Source organism: Ovis aries, chromosome 2 (genome assembly GCF_016772045.2).
Source record: "Ovis aries strain OAR_USU_Benz2616 breed Rambouillet chromosome 2, ARS-UI_Ramb_v3.0, whole genome shotgun sequence".
NCBI classification, from domain to species: Eukaryota; Metazoa; Chordata; class Mammalia; order Artiodactyla; family Bovidae; genus Ovis; species Ovis aries.
In genome coordinates, this window is record NC_056055.1 from 102,920,960 (window position 1) to 102,938,961 (window position 18,002).

Sequence of the window (18,002 nt, forward strand, 5' to 3'; positions counted from 1 at the left end):
TTTAAAAGGTGCTGGGAATAATCCAAAAAGTAGATAATCCGTGGAAGAATTAACTGTACATGAATTTGGTAATTGCCCAGTATCTTTCTCTTTTTTTAAAAAAATTCTAAATTGAAGCATTGTTAATTTACAATGTTTCAGGTATATAGCACAGTGATTCAAATATATATATATATATGCACACACACACACACACATATTGTTTTAGATTCTTTTCCACTGTAGGATATTATAAGATATTGGATATAGGTCCTTGTGCTATACAGTAGGTTCCTGGTTTTTTTTTTTAATCTATTTTATATATAGTAGTATATATATATCTATCCCACATCTCCTGCTTCAGCTCTTCAAGAAAAAAGAGCCATGACATGATAGCCAGGGATCTAATGCGTGAGACAGGGGAGCAGCTAGGACCATTTTCTTATCCTGGTACCATGTATGATACCTCATCTTACAGTTAGTTCCTTTTTAATATTAATACCATATATAATTAATATATGACATTGTGCTATATTATTTTACGCTATGCTATCTTATATGGCCATCACTGGTGACTCAGTGGAAAAGAATACGCCTGCCAAGCAGGAGACAGAGGGTCAATGCCTGGGTCAAGAATATCCCTTGAAGAAGGAAATAGCAATGAGCTACAGTATTCTTGCCTGGGAAATCACATGGACAGAGGAGCCTGATGGGCTTACAGTCCACGGGGTTTTAGTGACTAAACAGCAACAATACTATCTTACATAATACCATAATTATATTTTATAGTTACTTTTAATGCCTTTGTACAGGGATTTCTTGACAATAATATTGTGAAAATCCCATTTTCAGAGTAGTTGTTACAAGGATTCTTGCTGCACTTTCAAGATGTGAGGACCATTGCTAGGCATCAGCGCCACTCACCTCACACCGAATGGCAAGGGAAGGAAAGTTCTCAGGCAGTGAGGTCAAGATGAAGGAAGAGGCTTGTTAGTTTTTGCTTTTTGGTTATAATATCTTGGGCTTCCTTGGTGGCTCAGCTGGTAAAGAATCTGTCTGCAATCTGGGAGAGCTGGGTTTGATCCCTGGATTGAGAAGATCCCCTGGAGAAGGAAATGGCAATCCACTCCAATATTCTTGCTTGGAAAATCCCATGGACAGAGGAACTTGGTGGGCTACAGTTCATGGGGTCGCAAAAGAGTCAGACACGACTGAGCATGCACACATGGCTAAATATAAAATACTTTTTGGACTGTCTATCATTGAATAGGTTTCACATTACATCTTGCCCCTTACTATCCAGGTTGTTTTAAAAAGTGACTTGACTTCTAATATGAGATTGAGCTTTAAAGCCAATACTTGAGTCCTACAATGAAAATCCCAAGTAATGCTAAGTTTAAAAATCAGTATCCTCAGGCTTCCCTGGTGGCTCAGTGGTAAAGAGTCTGCCTGCCAACGCAGGTGACATGGGTTTGATCCCTGATCTGGGAAGATCTACATGCAGCGGAGCAACTAAGCCCGTGTGCCACAACTACTGAGCCTGTGTTGATCCCACACGCCACAACTTAAACGAGAAGGCTCTAGAGCCCAGTCTCTGCAACAAGAGAAGCCATGGCCATGAGAAGCTTGCACACCACAACTAGAGAAAAGCCTGTGCAGCGAGGAAGACCCAGCAGAGCCATAAATAAAGCCATAAAGGAAAATTTTAAAAAACCTGTATCCTTCTCTCCTTTCCTCTTTATTGAAAATTCATTCCTTATGCTATCAATCTGTTATGTTGTTCATAAAACACACAGACCAAAAAAGCCTAAAACCTAAAATGGAGAGAGAAAACTGGATAAAAATAAACTGAAAATATCCCGTTCAAACTTAATCCATGTGGCTTTCATGGAGGTATAAAGATTACCATATGGTGTAGCGAATTTATGGAACAAATTTGTTGTTGGGCAAAAGAGAAAAACCAGTGAGTATCATTTATTCATTTAGAAAATATTTATTAAATGCCTGATAGCATCAAGCAATGTACAACAAGGAGCATGGTAAAACCATGCCTGACCCTGTAGTTTGGCTGATTGGAGTAGAGAGATAATTAATCATCTTTGCAAATATCAGGGACCTTTGCAAATATATGCTTCTATTAGTTTGGTAAAAGAAAAGAATTAACAAGATCTTCTAAAAAGTTTGAAGACCTTGAATTTTATCCAGGATGATATTAAAAATGTTTAACAACTGGCAATGCTACCAACCAATCAAAATAGACAGAGGCTGGTCAGCCATACCAGTGAATTCTGCCTGAACATTAGCCCTAGTTATATTAATTTAGGGATTTCCACTCATAGTAAGTAGAATGAAAATGCAAATATAATCATTTTAAATATGTCTCTTTTTATTTTATCTATTTGCTTTTTTATAAGTCTCTTTTTTAAGTTGTTGGTAACAAAGTTAGTTTAAAAACAAATACAATATGAGAAAAACTTAGCTAGATTTTAAATTTGGGGTATTTTTCATTTTGCCATTTTTAGTGAATTTATTTTATAAAATTTTATTATTATTTTGAATAGGTATTACCTTCACATGATTAAAAACATTCACAAGATTAAAAATTCAAAAGACACAAAAGGCTCTCCAGGTTAAGAGTCTCTTCCACCCTTTAGACAGTTTTCCTGTCTGAAGGAAATCAATATTGCCCCTTTTCTTGTAAAAGTAAAAGTAAAAAAGTGAAGTCATGTCCAGTTCTTTGTGACCCCACGGACTGTAACCTGCCAGGCTCCTCTGTCCACGGGGTTTTCCAGGTAAGAATACTGGGATGGGTGGCCATTTCCTTCTCCAGGGGATATGTGAAGTCTTCCAGAAACACTGTCTATGTGACTTTTTTTCCAGAAACACTGTGTATGTGACTTTTTTTTTTCTTCTTTAGGTTAGTAAATCTCCTTAGACTGGAGCTTGTAGACCAGCACAGAAAGGAAGTGGTGACTAAATCAGACAAACAAGAACAGTAAGATACAATGCTTTATCTTAGTTTTAGTGGGATGGATTGAATGTTTATTACTAAATTGAAGCCCTAACCCTATGGTAATGACACAGGGAGGTAGGTGGGGCCTTTGAGAGGATTAGGTCATGAGGGAGAGCATTCATACATGGGATTTCAAGCATCCATGCTCAGTCGCTCAGCTGTGTCTGGCTCTTTGCGACCCCATGGCCTGTAGCCCGCCAGGCTCCTCTGTCGATGGGATTTCCCAGGCAAGAATACTGGAGTGGGTTGCCACTTCCTACTCCAGGGGCTCTTCCTGACCCAGAGAGCGAACCAGCGTTTCTGGTTGGCAGGCGGATTCTTTACCACTGAGCCACCAGGGAAGCCCTGCTGAATGGGTTTAGTGCCCTTTATTAAAGAGACTACAGAGTGACCTGTTAGCCCTTTCGTCAAGTGAAGACACACGGAGAGTCTCTGAGCCAGAAAGCAGGTTCCCACCAGACACTGAGTCTGCTAGCACCTTGATCTTGGACTTTCCAGCCTCTAGAACTATGAGAAATACATTTTCTGCTGTTTATAAGCCCCCGCCCCCACCAGTGTTTTGTTATAGCACCTGAGATGGACTAAGACGTACAGGAAAATGAATCTCAGTAACTCACAGGGTAGGATATTCTGTCTACTGCCATATTCTGGGGGCAAAGATGCTCCCTTCAAAGGAAAGAAGGCTTTGACTGTACGCTTTAAAGATGGACTATTTCAAGTTCATTATATACATCTAGAGTTAAAGAAATCCAAGTATAATTTTTTTAAAGGGATCCTGATTTGTTTTTTTTAAATTAAGGTACAATTCATACACCACACCACCCAGCATTTTAGTATATTCGCAAGGCTGTAAAGCCATCACTACTGTCTAATTTCAGAACGTTTTCATTACCCCCGAAATAAACTGCATATCCATTACAGTCAGTCACTCCTCCCCTGCTCCCTGGCCCCTAGAAACCACTCATCTATTTTCTGTCTGTATGGATTTGTCTATTTTGAATATTTCATATAAATGGAATCATATACTAGGTGGCTTCGGTGTCTGGTTTCTTTCACTCAGCACACTATGTTCAAAGTTTATCTATGTTGTAGCATATATCAGTACTACATTCTTTTTTCTCGCCCTTGCTTTTTAAAATTTATGGCAAAATTTATATGCTACAAAATTTATCATTTTAACCATTTTTAAGCGTACAGTTCAGTGCCATGAAGCACACACATTGTTGTACAACATCCCCACCATCCGTCTGAAGAACCGTTTTTAAAACTCAAGCTGAAACTCTACCCGTTATATAACGTCCCTTCTTCGTAACCTCTGTTTTACTTTCTTTCTCTGTGAATTTGCCTATTCTAAGAACTTCATAAAAGCAGAATCAACAATATTGGTCCTTTAGTGTCTGGTTTATTTCACGTAGCACAATGTCTTCAAAGTTCATCCATGTGACTACCTTGAAACAGAACTGCCTTTCATTTTAAGGCTGAATACTATTCCATTGTTTGGATAGACCCCATCTTGTTTATCCATTTCTCACCAAGTGGACATTTGGGTGTTTACATTTTTGACGATTATGAATAATGCTACTATGAACGTTAGTGTACACGTTTTTGTATGACCATGTTTCCAGGTCTCTTGGGTGGAAGAGACTCTCAATGAGACTGTAGAGGAACTTGATGAGTAATACACATTGGCTAGAGATGGATAGAGTAAGCCCCCTCATATAAACATTTGAGTTTTGAACTTTCAAAGATGCGAATATGTGTTCGCACGTCCAATCACATTAGTTCACGTGTCTGGCGTGCTCGGTCATGTGTGTCCATCCTCTACAAGTGGCTGTGCTTTTGTGTACTTTTCAGTACTGTGTAGAGTACAGTAGAACAGGTTTTTAATTTCAAGCCCAGGATGTCTGCAAGCTTACAAATAGCAGGATGTAGCCACTTGTGTTAGTTGGGTACCAAGGCTAACTTTGTTGGATTTATGATGAAATTGGACCTATGAATTCACTTTTGGAATGGAACTCATTCATACATAGTGGACTACTGTACTTTGATCATGGACAATGGTCATTGAGACTATGTTTCCTTTGAGGAAGTGTGAAAGTAACTTAGATATGGATATACAGATACATAGATTTATATACATTCCTTTGTTAATGTTCTTTTTCATTATGGCTTATTCCAAGATAGTAGATATAGTTCCCTGTGCTATATGGTAGGACCTTGTTGCTTAGCCATTCTAAATGTAATAGCTTGCATCTACCAACCCCAAACTCCCAGGCCACCCCGCTCCCTCCTCTTCTCCCGCTTGGCAACCACAAGTCTGATCGCTACGTCTGTGAGTCTGTTTCTGTTTTGAGGGTAGGTTCATTGGTGCCACAGTTTAGATTCCACATATAAGTGATATTCATATGGTGTTTGTCTTTCTCTTTCTGACTAGAATCAAGTATACTTTAAATAGTTACCCATTTTCCAAGCAGAGCTCTTCTTTCTTCAAATACCTACAATTAAAAAAAAAACGTAATGGTTTCATATTTCAGGGTTCAAAACACCCATTAAAAAGACATCATTAGGACTTCCCTGGTGGTCCAGTGGTTAAGAATCTGCCTGCCAATGCAGGGGACATGGGCTCAATCCCTGGTTTCAAAGGATTCCACACGCCTCGGTGCAACTAAGCACAAGTGCTACAAGTACTAAAGCCTGCCTGCCCTGGAGCCCCTGCTCCCCAACAAGAGAAGCCACCGTAATGAGAAGCCTGCTCACTGCAGCCAGAGAGTGGTCCCTGCTTGCCAAAACCAAAGCAAGCCTGTGCACAGCAGTGAAAACCCTGCACAGTCAAAAATAAATAAAATTTTTAAAAAGACATCATTAAAGGATCAATCACTAAATATTGCCAGTCTTTTCCATTTTATGAACTGAGTATAAAGAGAGAGATTTTGTACCTGAAAGGGTAACTTTATTTACAACTTGGGCAAACTTTCTTTTTTCTCAGTTTCTCCATCTGAATCAATTCATCTTAGAGAATGAAGAATTTTTTAAAGGCAAGAAATAACAAAAGAATGGAACTATAAAGTGGAATCATTTTTGGAATTTGAAAGGCGATGACAAAACTGACAAAGGAAAAATAGGAAAACAGAGAACCTCCCTCCAAATATTTCAGCATTACTAGTATTAGAACTTGTGAAATTTATGAGTGGGCAGCTCTGTTTTTTTATTTCATGAGTTCACATATCAGTGGGTGTACATTACATATATGTTTGTATATGTGCGCCTCTGGGCTTATAGCTCAGTGTTTATCTGTATAGGTTTGTTATGTACCATTGAGGACAGAAATTATGTCTTATTCACCTTGACTTCTCCACTGCAGAGTGCTGTACGTGGCATATTACAGGTGCTCAAGCCTGCTGGAAGGAATGAATATGCTTGTGACAAATGAATATCCTTTGGATGTATCGCATGTGAGTGTATTTACATATTAGTGGAGAGGTGTTTTCCTGAGCTTCAGTCATTGTGTATCTGTCTGAATGGGTGAGGAAGGGACAACTCGAGTGAGAAGGTTTGGCAGAGGAGGGCGAGCTGGAGCCAGGAAGCAAGAGACAGCAGGTAACAGGTGTGATTGTCTCTCTCACGCCCACCCTGCACTCTGTCGGCTTTCAAAATCGGGCTCCATGTTTTTCCCTTCCTCTTGGCACTTTCTAAATTCTCTCGCACTGTCAGAACATTCCTATTTAGAAACTAGCTCAGGCCTATTTCTTCCCTTTTGTGGAGGAGGATGAGGAGCTGGTTTCATGCTTCCAACAGATCTGTTTTCCTTCCTTTTTTTAGACTCTCAAATTCTGCTTTCAAAGGGCAGGCAAAATGGAGACTGAAATAATTGATTCAACAACAACCTCAAGGCCTGTAAAATGCCATCTTTGCTACTAACCAGGGAATATCATATATCACAGGTAGACACTTTTTATACTTTAGAAAAGAAGAAAAAGAATACCATTTTCTCCTCCCTCCTAATTAACTGCCCCCGGTCTACTAGGACCCTCAAATAACAGTGACAGATAATCTCAGAATTTCTAGATGAAAATAGAACAGGGGAGTTCCCTAGTGGTCCAGTGGTTAAGACTCTGTGTTTCCACTGCAGAAAGCGAGGGTTCCATCCCTGGTTGGGCAATTAAGGTTCCATAGGCCAATGTCGTGGTCACAACAAGCAAACAAAGAAAAAGAAAATAGAAGAGAACCTATATATATATATATATATAAACCTATAGAATTTTCAGAAGACTGAAAAATCAGGATTCAGGGCTTTCACGGTGGTCCAGGGGTTAAGAACCTGCCTGCCAGTGCAGGACATACGGGTTCCATTCCTGGTCGGGGAAGGTTCCACATGCCTCGGGGCAGCTAAGCCAGTGTTCCACAACTATTGATCCTGCGTGTCCTAGAGTCCACGTACTGTAGCTAGAGAGTAGCCCCCGCTCGCTGCAACTAGAGAAAGCCCTCGTGCACCAACGAAGACTCAGTGCAGCCAAGAAAAAATAAAGAATAACCAAAAAAAGAGAGAAAAGTCAGGATTCACACATTTCCTGAACCCTTCTCTTGTGTCTAACAAAGTCCTATCAAGCATCTAATTCCCCTCCCAAGTCTCGGGCACCAGCAACTCTCTGGCACCCACTGGTCTCACTCTTCCCAACTCCTCCTCCACTTGCAGCCCATGCTCCACCTGGCCTTTCTAGGATTCGCTATTGCCCGCCAGGTGATTCTGTTCATTTTCTCTTCCAGGGTAGGTTACAGCTACTTTCCCTTATATGATCCACAGGTTCCAGGGGAGGCTCACAACAAAACACCTGCTGACTGAACAACAAGAGATTCAGGTGTCATAGAATTTTAGGGCTGAAAGGAATCTTAGGATCTTTTTGTTCAATTTTTCTGTTTTAGAGAGGATAAGCAGAGGCCCAAAGAGTTACCTTTATAGATTAAAAAAAAAATCATTGGTTCCAGACTGTATGTTCAGCTGAATAATATACTTGGTTCCTCACTAGAAAGCCATGCAGTGCAAGCTTGCTTAGTCATGTCCGACTCTTGGAGATCCCCTGGACTGTAGTCTGCCAGGCTCCTCTATCCATGGGATTTCCCAGGCAAGAATACTGGACTGGGTTGCCATTTCCCACTCTAGGGGAATCTTCCTGACCCAGGGATCAAACCCATGTCTCTTGCATCTCCTGCATTGACAGGCAAATTCTTTATCACTAGTGCCTGGGAAACCCTGCTAGAACCATGGTCTTTCTATTCTGACCTCCAACCTTGATCTTCCCTATTCTGACCTCAAGCCCTACATTCTCAATGAATTGTTGCCCATGGTTTGACCTGACAGTGGGGAAAAAAAAACCAATTAGGTCCCAGGATGACAACCTCCTTTCAAAAGGAGGTTGGGAAGACCATTGTGGTGTCCAATGACAACAGAAGGCATCAGAAAGAAAGGGGCACTGACTTGAAGGGGTGTGGAGAGTCAGCAAGAATGTGGCAGGGGGACTTCCCTGGTGGTCTAGTGGCTGAGACTCCACACTCCCTATGTAGGGGCCCGAGTTCCATCTCTGGTCAGGGAACTGGATTCCACTTGCTGCAACTAAAAAGATTCCACACGCCACATCTGGAGATCCTGAATGCTGTAATGAAGACCCAGTGCAGCCAAATAGATAAAGAAAATAAATATTTAAATAAATAAATAATAAATAAAGTCAGTCATTGATAATAAAATCAAATAAAGAGGGTGGGAGGTAGGGTCTTTAGAGGGCCAATGACCAAGTCTAAGCAGAGTCCAAGCAAAAGCAGTTCTTCACCAAAAGGCGATTAGAGTCAGGTAGGAACCGACAGACATGAGGGGCGAGAACAGAAACACTAGACAAACTCAGTGCTGGTTCTGACTCTACCCTTGACAAGAACTATAATTTGGAACAAATTATTTAACGGTCAGGTCCTCAGGCAGACTCAGAATCTTATAGTCTCTGGTTGGGAGCAAGTCTTCATTCCAAGGATTTGCAATCAGATTTTTGATCTTAAAAAGCTGGAAGAGGGTTGAAGGGATAAATTGGGAGTTTGGGATTAACATATACAAACTGCTATATATAAAATAAATATCCAACAAGGACCTACTTATAGTACATACACTACTCAATGCTGTGTAATCACCCATACGGGAAAGAATCTGAAAAAGAATAGATATATATATATGTATAACTAACCACAACGTTGTAAATCAGCCATATTTCAGTTAAAATAAAAGAAGAGCCCGGAAACAGTATCACTTCAAGTGGGAAACATTAGAGAGAATCATCTTTCCTTGCAGAATGCTGCAGTTTGTTTACATCACAGTTTACTCAGAGCCTGCTGTTAAGTCAAAATCCCATGGTTGTTATTTTAGTCTATTGACACTGTGGTTGCATATTTCACCAAGTGACATCATTACCATGGAGGAGTAAGACATTTGGGGGCTCCTAAATGATGACTGATGGACGGTGGTTAGATGCTTTTTCTCAGAACACCCTTTTAACTACATGTATACTGTACTACATGTGTGAACCATATTAAAAAAAAATGTTGATCACTTTCAATTAAAACACTAGATGGAAAAAAAAAACCTATACTAGACAGCAAAGAAATACATACTTATAAAACATTCCTACTCTCAAAGTTTTTACAAGGCCTGAATTATTTTGTAATCTGATGATGCTATAATTTTGGCATCTACATTTGAATTTAATCTCTCTGCTTAAAGCCTCTTGTGAAGTTAAACTCCTATGAGGTTTATTTTAGACTGAAACAGTTTCAAATTTCTCATTTTACTACAGAATAGAAAAAAAGGCAAAATTAAAACAAAAACCAGGGACTTCCCTAGTGGTACAGTGTTTAAGACTCCATGCTTGCAATGCGGGGTGCATGGGTTCTATCCGTGGCCAGCAAACTAAAATCCCATGTGCTGTGCAGTGTGGCCAAAACAAAAAAAGAGGACCTCAAAATTACGCTGATCATTGCCAAATGCCCTGCTGTAGAAGTGTAGAAAAGCCCTTGAAGTTATCGTATGGACACGGTCTGCCTAGCTGTAAACTTGAGCATCTATTTTTAACCCCTTTCACACAGTCAGAATGTTAGACCTGGAAGGGACCTTTGAGGTCATCTGATCCAAGCCACTCAATTTCCAAAGGCAGGTAGCAGAGATCAGAGGCATAAGAGACTCACTGAAGTCCAGCAGGAGATTATTTAGTGCAGCTGATCTGGAACCTGTGTCTTTCAATTCTCAGCATTACTGTTCTTTGCTCGCTTTTACTTACATTTGTTTTCAAATTGTTAAATATCATTGCACTGTATACGGTAAAAAACAAAAACTCTCTCTTCCAACAGACTTCCCTCCCACTCTTCCATGTCGTCCAACTTTTTAGGGGAAACCACTATTGATAGTTGGGCTTCCCTGGTGGCTCAACCGGTAAAGAACCCACCTGCCAATGCAGGAGACATAAAGAGACATGGGTTTAATCCCTGGGATGGGAAGATTCCCTGGAGGACGGCATGGCAACCCACTCTAATATTCTTGCCTGGAAAATTCCATGGACAGAGGAGCCTGGAGGGCTACAGTCTATGGAGTTGCAAACAGTTGGACAAGACTGAGCACATGTGCACACATTAACAGTTTGCTGTATACATATGCAAATTCCACGTGTGTGTCTAAGCACTGATACATTCATTCACATATATATGGGTATATACACGGGCCAAGATTTTTTTGGTATTATATTTAATTTTTATTGAATTATAATTGACATATAACATAATTTTAGTTTCAGGTGTACAACATAGTGATCTGACAGTTTTTAAAATTTTAATTATTTTTTTTATTGAAGGATTTTGCTTTACAGAATTTTGTTGCTTTCTGTCAAATTTCAACATGAATCAGCCATAGGTATACATATATCCCCTCCCTTTTGAACCTCCCTCCTATCTCCCTTCCCATCCCACTCCTCTAGGTTGATACAGTGTGTCTCTGTTTGAGTTTCCTGAGCCATACAGCAAATTCCCATTGCCTATCTATTTTATATATGGCAGGCTAAGATTTTTGAAAATACTTTTACTCCAAACTAGAACCTAACTAAACCAAAATAAAAATGCGGGAGGGAATAAAATGGGAGTTCTGAACCACAAAATAAATATCATTTCTAATAGAAATGTTTATTTCTCTTATCATTGCTCACCTAGAAATTAACATGAAATTTTTAAACATTTTTATCTATTTGACTGCACTGGGTCTTACTTGTGCCATGTGGGTTCTTAGCTGCAGTATGCAAACGCTTGCAGCATGTGGGATCTAGTTTCCTGAACACAGATGGAACACTGGCCCCCTGCATCGGGAGCACAGACTCTGAGCCACTGGGCCACCAGGGAATTCCCTAGAAATTCTCATAAAATTTGACAAAAGCTATTCAGGCTTCCCAGGTGGCACCAGTGTTAAAGAACTCATCTGCTGGGACTTCCTGGTGGTCCAGGGGCTAAGACTCCATGCTCCCAATGCAGGGGGCCTGGGTTTGATTTCTGGTCTGGGAACTAGATCCCACATGCTGCAACTAAGGGTTCACATGCTTCAGCAAAAATTGCAGCCAAATAAATTTAAAGAAGAAAACTCACCTTCTAATGCAGGTGATATAAAGGACACTGGGTTCGATCCGTGGGTCATGAAGATCCCTTGGAGGAGGTCATGACAACCTACTCCAGTATTCTTGCCTGGAGAATCCCACAGACAGAGGAGCCTGGCCAGCTACAGTCCGTGAGGTCTCCAAGAGTCGGACACGACTCAGTGACTAACACACACGAAGGGTCCTCAGTGCTGTGCGCGGTGGGTAGGGTGGAATTTATCCTTGGGAGCAGTCTGTTATCGGTTTTGCTTCATAGGATTAGTTTGGTAATTTAGAAAGATCATTCTGGGACCAGAATAGAGGATGGATTAGAGACAGTGAAACCAGCTGAGGGGTTACTGCAATGTGCCAGGCGAAGGCGGGGGTGAGTGTGTGAACTGAGAACGTGGAGCTGGATGTGCACAAGTCAAAGGAGAAGAGGGGTCTGGATGAAGAGACCCAGGAGGAAGACTCAGAACCTGAAAACCAGTTGGAAACGGAGGTGAAGGTGAGCTGGTAGACACTCCGCTTTCTCATCTCCTAAATCTTTTAAAAATATTTATTAATTTATTTGGCTGCCCTGGGTCTTAGTTGCAGCACACAAGGTCTTTAGTTGCAATATGTGGGACTGAATTCCCTGGCCAGTGATCAAACCTGGGCCCCAGCCTTGGGAGCAAAGAGTCTTAGCCACTGGACCACCAGGAAAGTCCCAAAGATCTTTCTTTCTAAGCAGGAACTCTGTATCTCTTGCCAACTCTGGCCATGTAACTGGGGCTCAATTAAAGTTTTCTTTTTGTTCTAAATTTATTTCAATTTTTTTCAATTGAAAATTTTGAAGAAACCTTTCATTTTTTTTTATCCTCTACACAGTCCTAAGCAATTCTTGTTCATGTTTTGATTACCAAATTTTTAATGCTTTTTTTTCCCTTTAAAGCATGATTTCAACTAATAAAATAGTTCTTATTACTCACCCGGTCATTCAAAAGCTGATGGTTTAGGGGTGTCCAGGTACTCATCTTTGTCTGCATTTTGGGACCATCTCTGTTTTTTGGAGGTGCAAATGCCATCATGAAATACCTGGATATTCTTCGGTAAGAAAAACTACACCTGCAGAAGAAATGAATCATACAATCTTCAGAATACTAAAAATACTAATACCATATAATCTTTTTTAGTACACCGGGGCAGGGACGAGGGGGAGAATAACATTTACTGGGAGCATTTTATATGTCAGGCACTTAGCAGGTTTGCTCAATTAAAACCCATAACAATACGGTAAGGTGGTGGGTTTTAGGTTATTGTACAGATGAAGAAAATGAGGCTCACTGAAGTTACACGCTTTGCCCAGAGTTATACAGACAGTAGGTGGTGAAACAGGGAATCAGACCCTGGTCTGTTTAACTCTGATGATTTTCACTGGATCAAGGGGGAAAAATCAGAATCACTCTTAGCTAAGAACATACCATATTGGTCAGAGAGAAGTATTTATAAAATCACAGTGCAATCTGAACTACTCCATCTTTTGCCCCTTGTGACCTCCTTCTTCGTCTCTTAACTTTCTGACATCTAGCTAACAAGGGCTCTAGCTTGCTACCATATTTAAGAAGTAGAATGGTACAACGGACAAGGCCAAGAATTTACATATGGACAGATTTGCGTTTATTGGGGCACATACACTGGTTTCGGATGCCCAGTACTGTATATATCTGCCTTCATTTTTGTGGTCTCACAGCATGTGGGATCTTAGTTCCCCAACCAGAGATGGAACTCACATCCCTTGTACTGGAAACATTGAGTCTTAACCATGACTGCTGCTGTTCAGTCACTAAGTTGTGTCCAGCTCTTTGCAACTCCATGGACTGAAGTACACCAGGCTTCCCTGTCTTTCACTATCTCCCAGAGTTTGCTCAATTCATGTCCATTGAGTTGGTGATGCCATCCAACCATCTCATCCTCTCTTGCCTCCCTTCCCCTCTTGCCCTCGATCTTTCCCAGCATCAGGGTCTTTTCCAAGGAGTCATCTCTTTGCATCAGGTGGCCAAAGTAGTGGAGCTTCAGCTGCAGCATCAGTCCTTCCAATAAATATTCAGGGTTGATTTCCTTTAGGATTGACTCATTTGATCTCCTTGCGGTCCAAGGGAGTCTCAAAGGCCTTCTCCAGTACCACAATTAAAAAGCATCAATTCTTCAACGCTCAACCTGCTTTATGATCCAATTCTAACCATTGGACAGCCAGGGAAGTCCCTATGTTTGCCTTCATTGGATTAAAGCACTCTAATTTCCACGAGGGATTATTTTTCCCTCAGTGTTTAGGGTCTGCTGGGTTGGTTAAATCAAGGTGGCCTCCCCTTGCCCAGTCATGAGGCTAAGCTAGGCCAGGTAACTGATGCTGGCTTATCCTTGCTTTACAGCCAAGGTGATCATTCAGAGTACCATAGATGCTCTGAGTAGTAGCCTGTTAAACTGTTCTTAGACTCTTCTTATAGGGGCTTCCTAGGTGGCGCTAGTGGTAAAGAACCCGCCTGCCAATGCTGGAAACCTAAGATGCAGGTTTGATCCCTGGGTCAGGAAGATCCCCTGGAGGAGGCCATGGCAGCCCACTCCAGTATTCCTGCCTGGAGAATCCCTGGGACAGAGGACCCTGGCGGGCTATCATCCACAGGGTCACAAAGAATCAGACACAACTGAAGCAACTTGGCACAGCACGCATGTCCTTTTTTATCCATTTTGTGTGCCACCTGATGGCCTTGCAATAAATTTCACCTACATTAGCTAGAAGACTCTTCTTGTAGGGGCTTCCCTGGTGGCTCAGATGGTAAGGAATCTGCCTGCAATGCAGGAGACCCGGATTCGATCGCTGGGTTGGGAAGATTCCCTGGAGGAGGGCAAGGCAACCCACTCCAGTATTCTTGCCTGGAGAATCCCCATGGACAGAGGAGCCTGGTGGGCTACAAAGAGTCGGACACAACTGAGCGACTAAGCACACAACGTGCACACATTAGCTAGAATCTATTTATACTGTTTGCAACCAAAACTTTTTACATTACACAGCTTGGATCCTGGCTCTAAAACTTATTAGCTTTGTAACTTTTTGCAAATAGTCACTCAGTCGTGTCTGACTCTGCAACTCCATGGACTGCAGAGATGGTCAGGCTTCCCTGTCCTTTACCATCTCCCGGAGGTTACTCAAACTCATGTCCATTGAGTCAGTGATGCCATCCAACCATCTCATCCTCTGTCATCCCTTTCTCCTCCTGCCTTCAATCTTTCCCAACATCAGGGTCTTTTCTAATGCATCAGCTCTTTGCATCAAGTGGCCAAAGGATTGGAGCTTCAGCTTCAGCATCAGTCCTTCCAATGAATATTAAGGACTGATTTCCTTTAGGATTGACTTGGACAGGTACACAATGCTGTATTTAAAATGGATAACCAACAAGGACCCACGATATAGCACAGGGAACTGTGCTCAGTGGCAGCCTGGCTGGGAGGGGAGTCTGAGGGAGAACGGATACATGTATATGTATGGGTGAGACCCTTCACTCTTCATGTGAAATGACCACAACACTGTTAATTGGTTATACTCCAATACAAAATTAAAAGTTAAAAAAAAATAGCATTACCACAGACTTTCTTAGAACTTCCTGTTATTTACAGAATTCTTTAAAGCCTGTCCTTGAAGGGGGCCCAACAAAATATTTTAAGGTGAAAAATATTTAAAGCAGATTAATGGCATTTTCAGTATATATCCTCAGTGTTTCTGTTTGCTTGTGCCCTCTTCCTCTCTGAAGGTATGTTTCATATCCAAAGCAGTGGTGCTGAGTTAGGGACTGCACAGGATTTGCCTGACCACCCAGGGCTCCAAAAATTATAGCAGCAAATACAAGACAACTTTTAAAAAATATTTATTTTTATTTATCTGGCTGAGCCAGGTCTTCGTTAGGGCATGTGGGATCTAGTTCCCTGACCAGGGATAGAACCCAGGTCCCCTGGACCACCAGAGAATTCACTTGGACAATTTTTTGATCCCACATGCCACAATTAAGACCTGGCACAGCCAAATAAATAAATAAAAATAAATATTTTTTTAAATTAAAAAACCATTAGTTTTTGACTTACAGAGGATTCCCCCAGATGCTAGATCTGAAATTCTGTGACTCTCTCTTGACATGTAATATTCCCTCTCAGGTTTAAATCAGAGCTGAAGATAAAGTCAATGTTTTAAAACCTCAGGGTTTTAAACCATAGATAATATTTCCTGCAGTTGCCTGCTGATACCACTCCACTGGAATAAGGGGGAATTGAGGAGGTTCAGTGGAGAAGGCAATGGCACCTCACTCCAGTACTCTTGCCTGGAAAATCCCATGGATGGAGGAGCTGGAGTCCATGGGGTCGCTGCAGGTTGGATATGACTGAGCGACTTCACTTACACTTTTCACTTTCATGCATTGGAGAAGGAAATGGCAACCCACTCCAGTGTTCTTGCCTGGAGAACCCCAGGGATGGGGAAGCCTGGTGGGCTGCCGTTTATGGGGTCGCACAGAGTCGGACACGACTGAAGTGACTTAGCAGCAAGGAGGTTCAGATGAGCCCTCACATTCTTAGCTCCTAACAGCTAAGTTGCAAAGGTGTAAGAAATTATTTCATTACAGTATTACTAATCGGCTGCTATAGAAATACACATGAGCAGGTGAATACACAAAGCACGGTCACTGGGTCTAGATCTGCACAGTTAAACATCACATATTTCCTTTTTTATTGCTATTTATGCATGTTTGATCTTTCTGCTATTTAAACTGATTGAAGTTTTGTGTTTTTACTTTTTAAAATTTTATTTATTTGTTTAGGTGAGCCACTCGGCTTGCAGAATCTTAGTTCCCCAACCAGGGATTGACCCTGGCCTTCGGCAATGAATGTACAGAGTCCTAACCACTGGACGGCCAGGGAATTCCTTAAACCAGTTGTTTTTAATCTTTTATTTATTTTTATTCAGGGCCATAAAACTCTTTCAGGATATGATGAAAACTATGAACCTTCTCCCTAGAAAAATGCATATTAGCATTACATTTTGCTTACACCAGGTTAAAAACTTCTGTTGTAAGCTGCTACTGCTGCTGCTAAGTCGCTTCAGTCGTGTCCGATTCTGTGTGACCCCATAGATGGCAACCCACCAGGCTCCTCCATCCCTGGGATTCTCCAGGCAAGAAAGCTGGAGAGGGTTGCCATGTCCTTCTCCAATGCATGAAAGTGAAAAGTGAAAGTGAAGTCGCTCAGTCGTGTCCAACTCTTCGAGACCCCATGGACTGCAGCCCACCAGGCTCCTCCATCCATGTGAGTTTCCAGGCAAGAGTACTGACTGGAGTGGGTTGCCATTGCCTTCTCCAGTTGTAAGCTGAGAAATTCTCTTCTCCCAGTTTGAGTAGAAAACAATCTGACTGATTCTAAGCACGATTTCTGATTAGGACAAAGTAGCTTTTCCAGGGCCTAAGGTTTTGCATTGTTTTGGTTTTTTTTTTTTTTTTTCTTCTTGGTTCCTCAGAGCTAGAAATTATTTGAATTAGACTTTTTTCAAATCAACTTGAATAAAGTTTGGTTTTCAGGAGATGGGCCTGGCTGAGAAAAAGAGCCCTTTTGGTAATAGTCTTACTGAAGCAGGCAAATGGAAGTATCCTGCCCTGGTTTTTGTCATTATCCTTTTACAGTTTTTTCCTCTGTCCATAGAAGACGGGCAGTGTGCATATCTGCATGCCCACAGTGGTTCACAGAATAGACCACTCACTTTCATACAACATACAAAATAATGACAAGACAAAGCACGTTGCCGTCCCTGCTTCTATATACAAAGCTTGCTGTTGTTTTTTCATGACCTCTTTCCCCTTAATGGTTGTCCTTGCATATTCCCCTTTAATTTTTCTTTGGATAAAGGGGAAGAAAAAGGGCTTATGGCCCTTACCCCCAGTGTGTGCTTCTAGTGTCCTGTTTAAAGGCAAGGATAGGTCCTCTGGTAAAGTTCCAGTGGTTACACACCTCCAATCCCATCTTCAAAGCCATTCTTCACACCGTCACCATTGCACAACTTCACTGAAGACTTATCAGGTCTGTATTAGAGGTATAAAGACGAGTCTTGACTATAATGGAGGTTACAGTCTACTGCAAGAGGGGTTTTTTTGGTAACAAACAAAAGTGTATAAATTTAAGGTGATGTTTTAATACATGTACACATTGTGGAATGCTTACCACAATCAGACTATGCAACATATCCATCACCTCCCGTAGTCACTGTGTGTGTGGGCATGTGGGCATGTGTGTGCATGCGTGCGCTTGTGTGTGTGTGATTACCCTTGAGATCTACTCTTCTAGAAAATTTCACG

At 41.4% G+C, this 18,002-nt stretch overlaps 1 protein-coding gene across 1 annotated transcript in view; it reads right to left on the reverse strand.

Annotated features, from left to right (window-relative positions):
• Positions 1-18,002, reverse strand: part of FBXO16 (F-box protein 16) — a 66,371-nt gene that overhangs the window by 46,782 nt on the left and 1,587 nt on the right. Inside the window, exons 2-3 of the mRNA XM_012128518.4 lie at positions 12,606-12,741; positions 5,452-5,487 (exon numbers count right to left, since the gene is read on the reverse strand). Coding sequence (XP_011983908.3) covers positions 5,452-5,487; positions 12,606-12,704 — 135 coding nt within the window. The 5' untranslated portion in view covers positions 12,705-12,741. The remainder of the gene's footprint in view (positions 1-5,451; positions 5,488-12,605; positions 12,742-18,002) is intronic.